Source organism: Podarcis muralis, chromosome Z, assembly GCF_964188315.1.
Source record: "Podarcis muralis chromosome Z, rPodMur119.hap1.1, whole genome shotgun sequence".
Lineage (NCBI taxonomy): Eukaryota > Metazoa > Chordata > Lepidosauria > Squamata > Lacertidae > Podarcis > Podarcis muralis.
This window is the reverse complement of record NC_135673.1, coordinates 12,936,967-12,949,329: the sequence shown is the minus strand read 5'-3', so window position 1 is coordinate 12,949,329 and position 12,363 is coordinate 12,936,967. Positions and strand designations below refer to the sequence as shown.

The following is a 12,363-nucleotide window of genomic DNA, read 5'->3' as shown; positions in this document are numbered from 1 at the left end:
CATTCACTCATTTAATCTTGACTTAAAAGTGGCTATTCAGGACTGGTAATAAGCTTACATTCTAAAAGCCATAGAGGGGAGGGGAAAGGGGTAGCAAGCTCAGGGACCAGTTCACTTGCCCAGATATCCCTGTGACAGAAGGTGATTATGGTAGGATTGCCATATTCGCAAAAGTGAAAATCCGGACAAAGTTGTTGTTAAGTTGTTAAATCTTTGGGATTTTTTACAGCATTTTTCTTAAGAAATTGCTCTAGTTGCCATATATCCAGGTTTTCCCAGACATCTTGCTAATTCGATGAAAATCTGCCCAGATGCCATTTTGACAGCCTGATTCCCAGACATGTCCAGGAAAACCCAGGTGTATGGCAGCCCTAGATGATGGACTCTCCCTTGTTGGAGCTTGGTTGGTTGGTCTCTGTCAGGGATGATAAAATGTCAAGATCCCTGTACCAAGAAGGGAGCTGGATTAGAGGACTTCCCAGATCCCTCCCAACTCATGAGTCTATGATTCTATTATCTTGATGGATGGACAGGAAATTCTTCATGTTTTTATATATTTAGCTATGGGCAACAGATGGAGCAACTGGTACCTCCCAGCAGCCCTGGTGATTCTGAGCATGTTCTCCCTCACAGCCCTGCTCCTCATTGTGGTGGGAAACCACAATGTCACACTGCCTCCAGACAATAAGGTGAGTGTGCAGCCATACCTGATACCATGGACCTTTCTTTGAGGCAAATCCACTGAGTCAGTTGTTTAAGAAATAAATGTCTTCCTATTATATAGGTGTGGGGAACCTCAGGCTTCTCCATTTGGCCTCCAGGACTCTCCCCAGGCCATACACCCCTCTCCAGTTCACACTCCTCATTGGACTCTTTGAACTTTTCTGCCTGGCCAGAACATGTCCCCTTGAACTCTGGTTATAACTCTTCTTTGTCTGGATGAAGGGTTTGTGGGTGTGTGTTGGGGGGGGGGTAAGCTAGCCCACTGTACAAAGTGAAGAGAAACACTCATTGCTCCACCTACTTGTTGCTGCTCAACCAGGGAGTTACCCAGAAAGAAATTTGTCCCTCTGGCCAAGGAAGTTCTCCCACTTCTATCTTAAACCCTGATGAGAGTTCAGTGGTTTGTTTGTTTGTTTGTTTGTTTGTTTGTTTGTTTGTTTTGCATTCTAACTTAGCAGCTCAGCTTTTGCACCACCTGACTCTTTCATTCTAAATGTCTCCCCCTCCAGTACGGGCTGGTGTTTGATGCGGGCTCATCCCACACCTCGCTCTTCGTCTACCAGTGGCCAATGGACAAAGAGAACAACACAGGCGTGGTCAGCCAAACCTTCTCCTGTCATGTCAATGGTCAGCTTCTCCTAGTTACATAAAAACATGGCAGGGGCATCTCAGGAAGGTGGGAGAGGGATCCAACAGGTCTAAAATATCAGCTGTATTCAACTCCCAGTGACCAATACCACATTGATTATGGAATATTGAATAGTTGACTCTCAGCTTAAGTGGGGGTTATGTTCTGTACTGCATAAAGACAAAATTGCATAAAGACAAAATACTCTCTCTGCACCTCCGAATACCCTCCCAAGGTGAGTGCCATGGTGGCTGGGATTACTGACCTTCCCCCTCCCATACAGGCACCTGCCCCCTTTTTATTTATTTGGGGGGGGGGGGAATTCGGCCAAGCACGTAAAGCTGACTTTGCACAATTTAAATGTGCCTAAGTTGTGAGTCGACTGTATATGGGCCACAGAGAGAGAGGGAGGGAGAGAAAGAAGGCATGTCAGAGAGGGGGGAGAAGCGATGTCACTCAGAGAGGGGGCATCAGAAAGAGGGGGGTATGACAAAGAGAGATGGGTGTCAGAGAACGCTGGGGTGTCACAGAAAATAGAGGGGGTGTCATGGGTGGGTAGGTGGGCGGGTGAAAGAGGGAGAGTAGGGATAATGGGGATTCAGTTCAGTTTGCAATTAAAAGGGAACTTAACCTAATTCGCATTTTCCAAAACAATAAAAAGCTGTTTAAAGTGCTGTCACACCGCTTTTAATGTGTGGTGTGAATGTGGTCTAGGTTAAGCAAAATTACCTACAAACACAGGGATATTAGGATAAATTTGCACTAAAAGCCTTGATGGTGACTTAAAAAAATAAGCTGAAGATCTGGATATATGGGGAACTGAAATTAAGACGGGAAAAAGTAATGTGTGGACAGATTTGCCCATCTCTATGCGCTTTTTTGTGTTTCAGGGAGCGGGATATCAAGTTATGCCAAAAACCCTCCGCAGGCAGGTGCCTCCCTCAAGGAATGCCTGGATGCTGCTATGACCGTGATCCCCCCAGAAAGGCAGCAGGAGACCCCAGCTTACCTGGGAGCCACAGCCGGCATGAGACTGTTGAGGTACAAAGACAAAGAGCCAGGGTTTACAGAGTGAGGTGAAACCAGTCATGTTAGCAAAACAGCTGCCTAATAATAATAATAATAATAATAATAATGGACCTCAGACTAGGAGTCTCAATTTTGAGCTGCTTTTTTTTAAAGGAGCAAGTGTCTAGTCTTTACGGATGCAAATACAGTATAGGCTTGAAAGAGCAGCAGTTCTAAGGGTACAAGGCATGGCTTAGGTCCAAGCTATCTGAAAAGCTCCATTCCATCATACAAACTTGGCTGAGAGCTCAGATATTTAGGGGAGGCCCCTCCCACAGTCTCACCACCCTCACAGGCATGCTTGTTAGGGACATGGGAGAGGGCCTACTTGGTGGCTGCTCCTGGACTCTGGAACTCCCCCCCCAAAAAAAAACCTAGACTGGCCCCCTCTCTGGTGTCATTCTGCCAGCAGATGATGACCTTCTTGTTCCAACAGGCTTGGGAGAACTGATTGCTTTTATGGAAAGGACTTACGTTGCGCTGTTTATATTGTAACTATCTACATGTTTTTAATCTCTCTCTCCCCACCTCCTCTCTAAATTTTAATCCTATCATTGTTTAATTGTTTTTAATTATTTTTTCTATGTTTATAGTAATTCTTATTTTTATATGTAAGCTCCCTTCAGTACTATCAGAGGGAAAAGGTGGGGTACAAATAAATATATTGTTGTGCATCACCCCAATACCTCAGCAGTGTGAGATTCCAGGGTTTCTGGTTGGCTTACTCAAGGTTAATGTTTCTGGAAAATAAGGCACAGCAGAGGCTGTGGTGTCTTGATGATATATGGTTTATTTACACACAAATACAAACTGGGCCTACAATGGAGGGATTCATCATATCAGCGCTGCCAGAGGAACTTGCTTCTCCCACAGGTACAGCCATGACTTCAGCCATTGTGCTCTGCCTCTGGCGTTCTATGTCACATAACTCCTAACTCTAAGCTCTGTGCTTTATTTGTAGGCAGAGGCCGAATCATTTGCCACCTCACACCTTTCCTTTGATCCTCTGCTGTCCTAATGGTCCATTACCTCAGGCTATCATCTCATGGGAAGCACCAGCTTGGCTTAATGAGCTTTTTTAGCACATGCTGATTCCTGAGTCTATAGAAATATCTCATACACAGCTTAATAATACACAAGGTCAGGGACACTATAAGTTTCTAGCGCACAGCCTAATACACATGGGTCTGACTATTTTGACACTCCAAGCATTGATTAAATTCTGCCACATGCTCAGTCCAGAGAACATAGTGGTCTAGCACCCACAAATTCATAACACTATAGTAGTAGTATCCAGAGTCCTACGCAGAGTAGACCCATTCACATTAAAGAGTCTATGTTAGGCCCCATCTACACTATTCATTCAAAGCTATATCATACCATGTTAAACAGTCATAGGGACTGTATTTTGTTCAGGGTGCTGAACAGTCTATTCAAAGGTAGAGTGTCCCTAGCTCTGGATGTTCCTTTCAGCCACTGTGGATAGCTCTTCTGTCCTCCATCAATTTCTTCCAATGTTGTCCTCAATCCATCTTAAGTTAGTAGAGCAACCCAGGACCCAGCTTCACTGCACATTTAAAGCATACCTCTCTAAACAGTCATGTGTCTCCAAAAGAAGTGTAGTTTGTTCAGGGTGCTGAGAGTTGCTAGGAGACCCCCTTCCCCCCCCCTCAGAGCTACAATTCGCCAAGTGGTTTTTTAAAATCAACCCCTCTTCCCAGGGAACTCTGGGACATGACTAATTTCAATGGTCCTACATTACATTGGCTGCAACCTTTCATTTTCAATCTTCTACTTTCTACACTACTCAGTTTTATTTGGATATACAGTTGTACTTTATAAAAAAATCTAGCTTTAAGTAAATTCTGTTGAATGTTGTTTGCATTTTTTATAAAACACATTGAGATTGATTGATTGATTGATTGATTACTATATTAAGCAGTATATTTTTAAAAAGTACACACACACACACACACACACACACACACACACACACACTACTTAATTTGAAAAGTTGTTTGCCTGTCGGTACTCTGTGCATTTGAACAACTCTTAAGATCGTGTAACTAAATTTTGGACGATGGCCTGATATCAGTGAATGAGCACTTCTGTATTTGATTGCAATTGGACACCATTTTGCTTCAAGATGGCAGACTGAACCTTTCAAAACCACACCAATATTTGGTTTTCTTAGAATACCTGAGCAAAGCTGAGTACGAAGCTGCCAGTAAATCAATCAATCAAAAGAACCCCAAACTCCAAATTAGCCTCATGCTTCCAAATTCACAGTTCTTCTTGGCAAATTACCCTACAGAATGGAGAATGAGTCTGCATCAAAACAAGTTCTGGAAGAAGTTGGCAAGACTATTAAGCAGTATCCTGTGAGTTTCCGAGGCGCTCAAATCATCAGTGGAGAGGACGAAGGTGCTTACGGCTGGATCACCATCAACTATCTGTTGGACTCCTTCACCAAGGTGGGGCTGATTCTACAAGACTATGAACAGATTTAGGATGCATATATCAGGCATATTGTTCCAGAGCTAGAACAACAATAAGCTAGACATGGAGTCTGGAGTACAGCTGCCATCTTCCCTGGCATGCTGGTTGGTTCTGATAGGAACCCAATAAGGATAAGCTATGTTGTGAACTCCAAATACTGTTGTGCTTTCCAATCATTCCTGACCATTGGCTATGTTGGCTGGGGCTGGTGGAAATCCAACAACATCTGGAGGTCACTATTTTGGCTACTTGTGGGCTAGAACATCTTATTAGAACTAGGAAGGGCTGGATTTGAACTCTTCCTCAGCCCATGAAGCTGATCTTGGGCCAGTCACATACTCTCACGTAAGCCTACAGGGTTGTATTAAGGATAAAAGGATTTGCACTAGCTCAAGCTCCCTTTAGCTAGTATGGGACACAAATATAATTCTTTATCATCATGGTGTTCTGCTGGCTGAGGCTTGAGAGATCCTATTCCACCATGAGCTACTTTGCTCCCATTCTCTGTGCCTGCCACGGCTACTATGCTTAAATATTGCTTCTGGCCCTGCCCATTTCTCTAAGTGAGTGGTTTCCAACCAGTGTGCCATGGCACCCTGGGTGCCTTGAATGATGATCAGGGGTGGCATGGGCAACCCTAGCCTCTGTCCCTCTTTCTTTCCCTCCCACCTCTGATGCCCTCTCGCGTCTCTGCCTCCCAGACGCTTGCACAGCTGCTTATTGCAGCAGCCCTGTCTATAAGCTCCGCAGGCAAGGGTGCGGGGCAGTTCAGAGACTAGGAATGGCAGCAGCTGCTGCCCAGAGGACTCCCAAGGAGATGGGAGAGGAGGCTAAGGGAACACTCTACAAGGGAGGGTGTTCGAAAAGGGGTGAGAGGTTGCCAGCTCTACAGGCAAGGGGTGACAAAACTGGACTCTTGAGCCCCACAGGGGTGTTGCAGAAAGAATGTGGTTGGTCAAGGGAGCCGTGGGCTCAAAAAGGTTGAAAACCTCTGCTCTAAGGAGCCAATAACAGTTGAGTAGTGGGACATTGTCAAGATGGCAGATATCCACCAGCTGATTAAAGGGGAACATCCAGCCATTTGATGTGGGCCAATTTAAGAATGCAAGCCCTGGTGGATCAGACCAAAGGCCTGCCTCTGGTATGGGGACTCTGTAGGCCCTCCAGATGTTGCTGGAGTTCCAATCCTATCAACCCCAGACTTTTGTGCTGAGGGTTTCTGGGGTATAGTAAACTAATCAGGTATGTTTGTTTTGAAAGGTCTTTAAGAGCTTACCCTTGTCTAGTCAAAAGACCATAGTTAATAAACTCCAGTTAAACCACTGGACCGGGTTCTCACGTAATGCTAAACCATGGTTTCTCAAACTATGGTTGTTAAATCATGGTTCAACATTGTGTCTGAACAAGGCCATAGAGCATTAGGAAATGCTAACCAGAATAAATGCAGAGGTGGGAAGATTGTTTTTTCAAAAGTGGGAAGGAGCTCAGTCCTAAAATCAGGTAGATCTCTAAATGATCTGCCCCTTGCCAGGCCCCACAAGTGCTAACCTGTTGTGGTATCTCTGCAGTATTCTGCTAAAGACAGAGAATGGATTCACCCCACTTCAACCAATATATTGGGCGCATTGGATCTCGGAGGGGCATCAACCCAGATTAGTTTTGTTCCAGCTGGCAAGATCACTGATCCAAATGAAGCCGCTCACTTCCGACTCTATGGGTTTGATTACACCATCTATACCCACAGCTACCTGTGCTATGGTCAGAACCAAGCCCTCCAGCACCTGACCCGGATTATAATCGTAAGTCACCCGTTGCCATTCAGAAGCTAGCCCTGGGCAGAGAGACTTGGCCGGTGGTGGGAGGTGTTAACTGAAAGGGACAGGAATATCATCTAGGAATATCATCTACAAACCCCTTGAAATCTCCTGAGATTCTTGGCAGACCACTTAATGATTTTTCTACCTGTTGTACCCATTGAAATGTGCTGTGCTAGACGCTGTATGACTTTTAACGGTATTTTTATTGCTACTTTTATTTCTTACATATTTTATTTTATTGTATTACAGTTTGTTGCATTGGATTAAAATTGAACTAAAATAAGCAATAAAAATAAGCAATTGTACCCCCCCCCCCATAATTTTATTATTTGATTTGATTTGTAAGGTTTTATGAAGCTATTAAAAATAATTTCGGATAACAAATGCAAATGAAAAGGTATAATTAACAGGTTGTAGGTAAACTTAAGGTTTATCCCAACTCTAATTGTCTTGTTTGCAGGAGTAGAATTGATTTGTTTTCAACCGCATTAGCCTCATCTGTGCTACACACTTAAAACAGTATCATACCACTTTAAACCCTCCTGGTTTCCCCAGAAGATCCTGGGATGTGTACTTTACTAAGGGTCTGAGAGATGTTAGGAAATCCCCTATTCCCCTCTTAGATATACCATTCCCAGAGTTCCCTCTTCGATTGCTAAACCACTCTAGGAAATGTAACTCTATGAATGGGAAATAGGGATCATTCCACTCCTCCAGGAAGTAATGATGGCGACCAACTTCAATGACTTCCAAAGAGGATTAGACCAATCCATAGAGGAGGATATGGCTATATGTTCCATTTCCACTGTATGCCTCTGAATGTCAGTTGCTAGGAATTGCAAATGAGGACAGCATTATTGAGCTCAGGTCTTGGGGCTTCCCATTGGTGCATCTGGTTGTCCATTGTGCGAACAGGATGCTGGACTCCTTGTGCCATTGGCCCAATCCTGCAGGGCTCTCCTTATGTTCTTATGAAGGTACATCTGGACTATGGTTTCACTCTGTGGTTCTTGTCTCCAGAATTCAAGCTCATCGGATCGGGTCGATCATCCTTGCTACCCAGAAGGCTACATTTCATCCTTTACAACTGCGTCTGTCTATAGCAGTCCGTGTGCCAAGCAATCAATGCCACCTCCAGCCTCGAAGAACTTTACTCTGGTGGGCACAGGCAATGCCACCCTATGCCGGGAAACCTTCAAGAGCATTTTCAACTTCTCAAAAAACTGCAAATATAATGACTCCTGTGGTTTCAACGGGGTCTACCAGCCTAAGGTCAACGGGAAATTTCTGGTATGAGAGCATGCCAATTCATGCTAAAAAGTTGGGAATAGGGATGTTCCTCTGTGTGTCTGTGTTTGTCATGCCCTTGGGTTCACACAGAAGTAATGAATAGCCCAAATGCACATAGGCGTAGCCGGGGGGGCAGCTGCCCCCCCCCAATAAAATAAATAAATAAAAATACTTAAGTTAAAGTAGAAATTGTGACAGATTTTCCTGAGTGCTTTGGGTCAAAAGAAAGTAATTTAAAACAGCTGATGTTGAGGCATTTCATTCCAATTCTGCTAGAAAGAGCCAGATAGAGGATGATGACAGGTGGGTGTCCTGCCCCCCACAACACAAATCCTGGCTACACCCATGCAAATGCAATGTATCAGTTGAATAATACTGGAGTGTTTATTACTTTTGTTTATTGTTTGCTTATTCCACTGAAACAGTTTTGATTTTTTTTTGTTATCTCTTTTTCTGCCTTGTAAATGAATTTCATTACTGATTTATCATCTGATTTTATTTTGTTGCAAGCTTTATTCAAGGACCTCATCCTTCGGTTTATTAGCTAAAGTGAAAAATAAAGTAGAAAACTGCTTTATATTGAGTCAGGTTACTGGTCCATCTATCTTGCTGGACTGACTAGGAGAGGAACTCCAGGGTTTCAAGCAGGGTCCTCTCCAGCTCTACCTGGAGATGCCATCAGGGATTGAACCAGGGACCTTCTGCATGCAAAGCAGATGCTCTACCATTGAGTGATGGCCTTTCTGCTAAAAAATAAACTAAGATCCTAGTTCTCATGGTTCTGAATAATGGTATGAATTAAATAAGAACATAGTTCCATCTAGTTCTCTCCCAGCCCTACCTGGAGATGCTGAGGAATGAATCTGGAACCTTTTGCATGCAAAGCATCTGCTCTACCACTGGTCCACACCCTTCCCCAGGCTTCTATAGCCATTGCTGGTTTGATGTCTCACCTGTTCATGTTTTATTTTAAATTTCAGGCTTTTTCTGCCTATTACTATACCTTCAATTTTCTGAACTTGACTGAAACTCAGCCACTGGCCACTGTTGAAGATACTATCAAGACGTTCTGTGCCAGGAAATGGGATGAAGTAGGTATCCTATCATCCTGGTGTGGTTTGGAAGGAGGTCACAAGAGACTTGTTGACCAATCTGTAAAATGAACATATATTTACAAATATATTGGTTGAGGCACTCCAGTTCAGTAGCCCAAATTCTGCTGCTCGCACTCCAGATCTCTTGAGCAGAGTTGATGAAGGACCTTTTTCTGCCTGAGGACCACATTCTCTTCTGGGCAACCAGAAAGGGGGGCACATATCATTGATGGGTGGGGCCAGAAGTACAAGTGGGCATGGTTAGAGAGGCAAAGATGGGCAGAGCAACCCATAAGAATTTCCCCTTTCGTACAGTAGCCTCTTTCTGTACACATCCCTATCTATCCTCCATCAAGCAAGAGGCATGATCAGAGTTCAAATGACACAGCCCAGCCCAGCCAAAACACTCAAGGAGGGTGCAGAGCAGAGTTGCTGAGATGTATAGCCTGGGGGAAGCAAGTTTTGCTGGAGAGGAGCCAGTGTGGTGTAGTGGTTAAGAGCGGTAGACTCGTAATCTGGTGAACTGGGTTCACTTCCCCGCTCCTCCACATGCAGCTGCTGGGTGACCTTGGGCTAGTCACACTTCTCTGAAGTCTCCCAACCCCACTCACCTCACAGAGTGTTTGTTGTGGGGGAGGAAGGGAAAGGAGAATGTTAGCCGCTTTGAGACTCCTTCAGGTAGTGATAAAGCGAGATATCAAATCCAAACTCTTCTTCTTCTTCTTCACCTGGCAAGAGGCCTGAGGGCCAAATACAGAGATTTGAAGGGCTGGATTTAGCCCCTGTACCTGAGGTTCTCCACCTTTTCTCTAGGAAGACAGCCAACAGCCTTCAGATGCTACCAAAGCCCCAGACTCAGTTCCCTGGGTCTGTTCTCAGCCTGCTCCAAAGTTGTCGATAATGCTTTTTACCTACACAGAAAGGTGTTTTAGCAGGAATACAGTTCAACACTGTGATATGAACTACACCTGCCAAAACCTTTTGTACTATGTAACCATGAAGAACAAACTGTAGCCCATGGTCCCTTATCCCAGATGAGGCCTTGTTTGAGGTACTGCCACTGGGGGCCGCCCAGTTGGCATTGACCTATGCTCATCCTTAAAGGTGTCACAAGACCCAAAGCTGTCTTTGCTGAAACACAGCTGCCCTTCTGGAAAGTCCTGAAGGTTCACACAACAGCACCCTTCAGTCACCTTAATGCAGGCATGGGAAACCCTGTCACCCTCCAGATGTTGCTGAACTAGAATTCTCACCAGCCTCCAGACAGCACAGCTCATGGTCAAGGGTGGTGGAAACAAAAAAAATTCCTTCCAGTAGCACCTTAAAGACCAACTAAGTTAGTTCTTGGTATGAGCTTTCGTGTGCATGCACACTTCTTCAACACTTCTTCTTGTTTTGAAGAAGTGTGCATGCACAGGAAAGCTCATACCAAGAACTAACTTAGTTGGTCTTTAAGGTGCTACTGGAAGGAATTTTTTTTGTTTTGACTATGGCAGACCAACACGGCTACCTATCTGTAAAGGGTGGTGGAAGTTATAGTCCAATGACATCTGGAGGGCCCCATCCTTGCCCTCAAATGATTTCAGGTAGTTGCGCTGAGTTGCTGCTGGTCAGAGTAGCCAATGTGGTGCCCTCTGGATATGGTCAGACTCCAACTTGCATCAAATCAGGCAGTATATCCAATGGTCAGGAAATGAACACTCTCCTACCTCAGCTGCTCTTGAAATGCTGTCTCTCTCTTTCTCTCTCCCTATCTTTCCTCAGTTGAAATCCAGTTACTCCAGCGAGAAGGAGGACCATCTGAAAAACTACTGTGCTAGTGCCAACTACATCCTTACTATCTTGCTGGACGGTTATGGCTTTCGAACGGACACCTGGAACAACATTGCCTTCCGGATGCGGGTGAGGGCAGAGCTTGAGGTCATGTCAGTATATATGGTTTAGGTCCAAGGTATCTGAACCAGCCCAGGTTTTGAAGGGACTGATTGTTTGCAGAGAGTTTGTCATTACCCCTTCTGTCTCTGCCCATTTCACTTCCCCACCCCCACATAAGCCATTCCTTTCTCCTCCTTGCCAATGGTCTGAAAAAAGTCACTTTCACAAGGGCTTCTGAAAGATATAGAGGTGAAAAAAGATATAGATCACCTGTGTGGGATAATTAACAAAATACTTAGCTGGAACTCTAGATCCAAAGCACAGGACTAAACACTTTCTCCAGCAAGAGAGAGCCCCCAGCAACAGAGTTTAATTTCCCCCCCAAATTTTTTAATTGATTTTCCAAAAATTTTAAACAAACAAACATACATACATCTTAACTGTACTTAATCCAATATTAGTAACATTGTTAAGTGACTTCCTCAAATCCCCCTGACTGAATTTCAGTATATATCATTGTAACACTTTTCCAAAACAAGTTTCTCATAAAATTTACTTAATCACTTAACATCTTTCTTTCTTTTCATCTTTACTTTAAACATATTATTCTATAACTTCACATATTTAAATCCTAAGCCTTATCTATTATTTGCAAGTATTTCTATTTAAATTATCTTAGCATATTTAACTGAATAGTCTTTGAATTTCATCCATTCCTCCTGGTACTCCTCCTCCTTCTGGTCGCAGACTCTTCCGGTGAGGTTGGCTAGCTCCGAAAAGTCTATCATCTTCATCTGCCATTCATCCACTGTTGGCACTTCTTGTGTTTTCCAATTCTTAGCTAATAAAATTCTAGCTGCAGTTGTGGCATACAAAAACAATCTAACATCTTTTTGGGCAATTCCAAACCTGTTATTCCAAGAAGAAAGGCCTCTGGTTTCTTAATAAATGTATATTTCAACATTTTTTTCAATTCATTATAAATCTTCTCCCAGAAGTCTTTCACCTTAGGGCAGGTCCACCACATATGATAAAAGGTACCCTCTTTTTCTTTACATTTCCAGCATAGATTATCACTATTATGATATATCTTTGTCCAGCAACAGAGTTTAAAAGTCACAAAAGCAAGCAGCAGTGTAGTGTGAAGATAGAGGCTGTTGAAACCATTTTAATATCCCATTTAGTCCACTTTCAGAACTTCCCTGTTTCTGCTGCTCTTAGCCACAGACCACACACCTTAGTGAGTTTTGAAACGGTTTACTTACAAAGTTCCAAAAGTCAGGTTCATGCATTTATCTATATAGCAGCAAGTAAACACAGGTAGAAATCTTGGGATACAAAATATAGTGAAATAGCCCTAAGTACATGA

The 12,363-nt window shown here is 43.7% G+C and overlaps 1 protein-coding gene across 3 annotated transcripts in view; it reads left to right on the top strand.

Annotated features, from left to right (window-relative positions):
- Nucleotides 1-12,363, top strand: part of ENTPD8 (ectonucleoside triphosphate diphosphohydrolase 8) — a 34,941-nt gene that overhangs the window by 20,758 nt on the left and 1,820 nt on the right. For all 3 annotated transcript variants that reach the window (XM_028715659.2, XM_028715658.2, XM_077922190.1), the window contains 8 exons: nt 562-689; nt 1,233-1,350; nt 2,242-2,392; nt 4,734-4,893; nt 6,487-6,717; nt 7,756-8,025; nt 9,006-9,116; nt 10,884-11,021. In XM_028715659.2, the coding sequence (XP_028571492.2) occupies nt 564-689; nt 1,233-1,350; nt 2,242-2,392; nt 4,734-4,893; nt 6,487-6,717; nt 7,756-8,025; nt 9,006-9,116; nt 10,884-11,021 (1,305 nt within the window). In that variant the 5' untranslated portion in view covers nt 562-563. The remainder of the gene's footprint in view (nt 1-561; nt 690-1,232; nt 1,351-2,241; nt 2,393-4,733; nt 4,894-6,486; nt 6,718-7,755; nt 8,026-9,005; nt 9,117-10,883; nt 11,022-12,363) is intronic.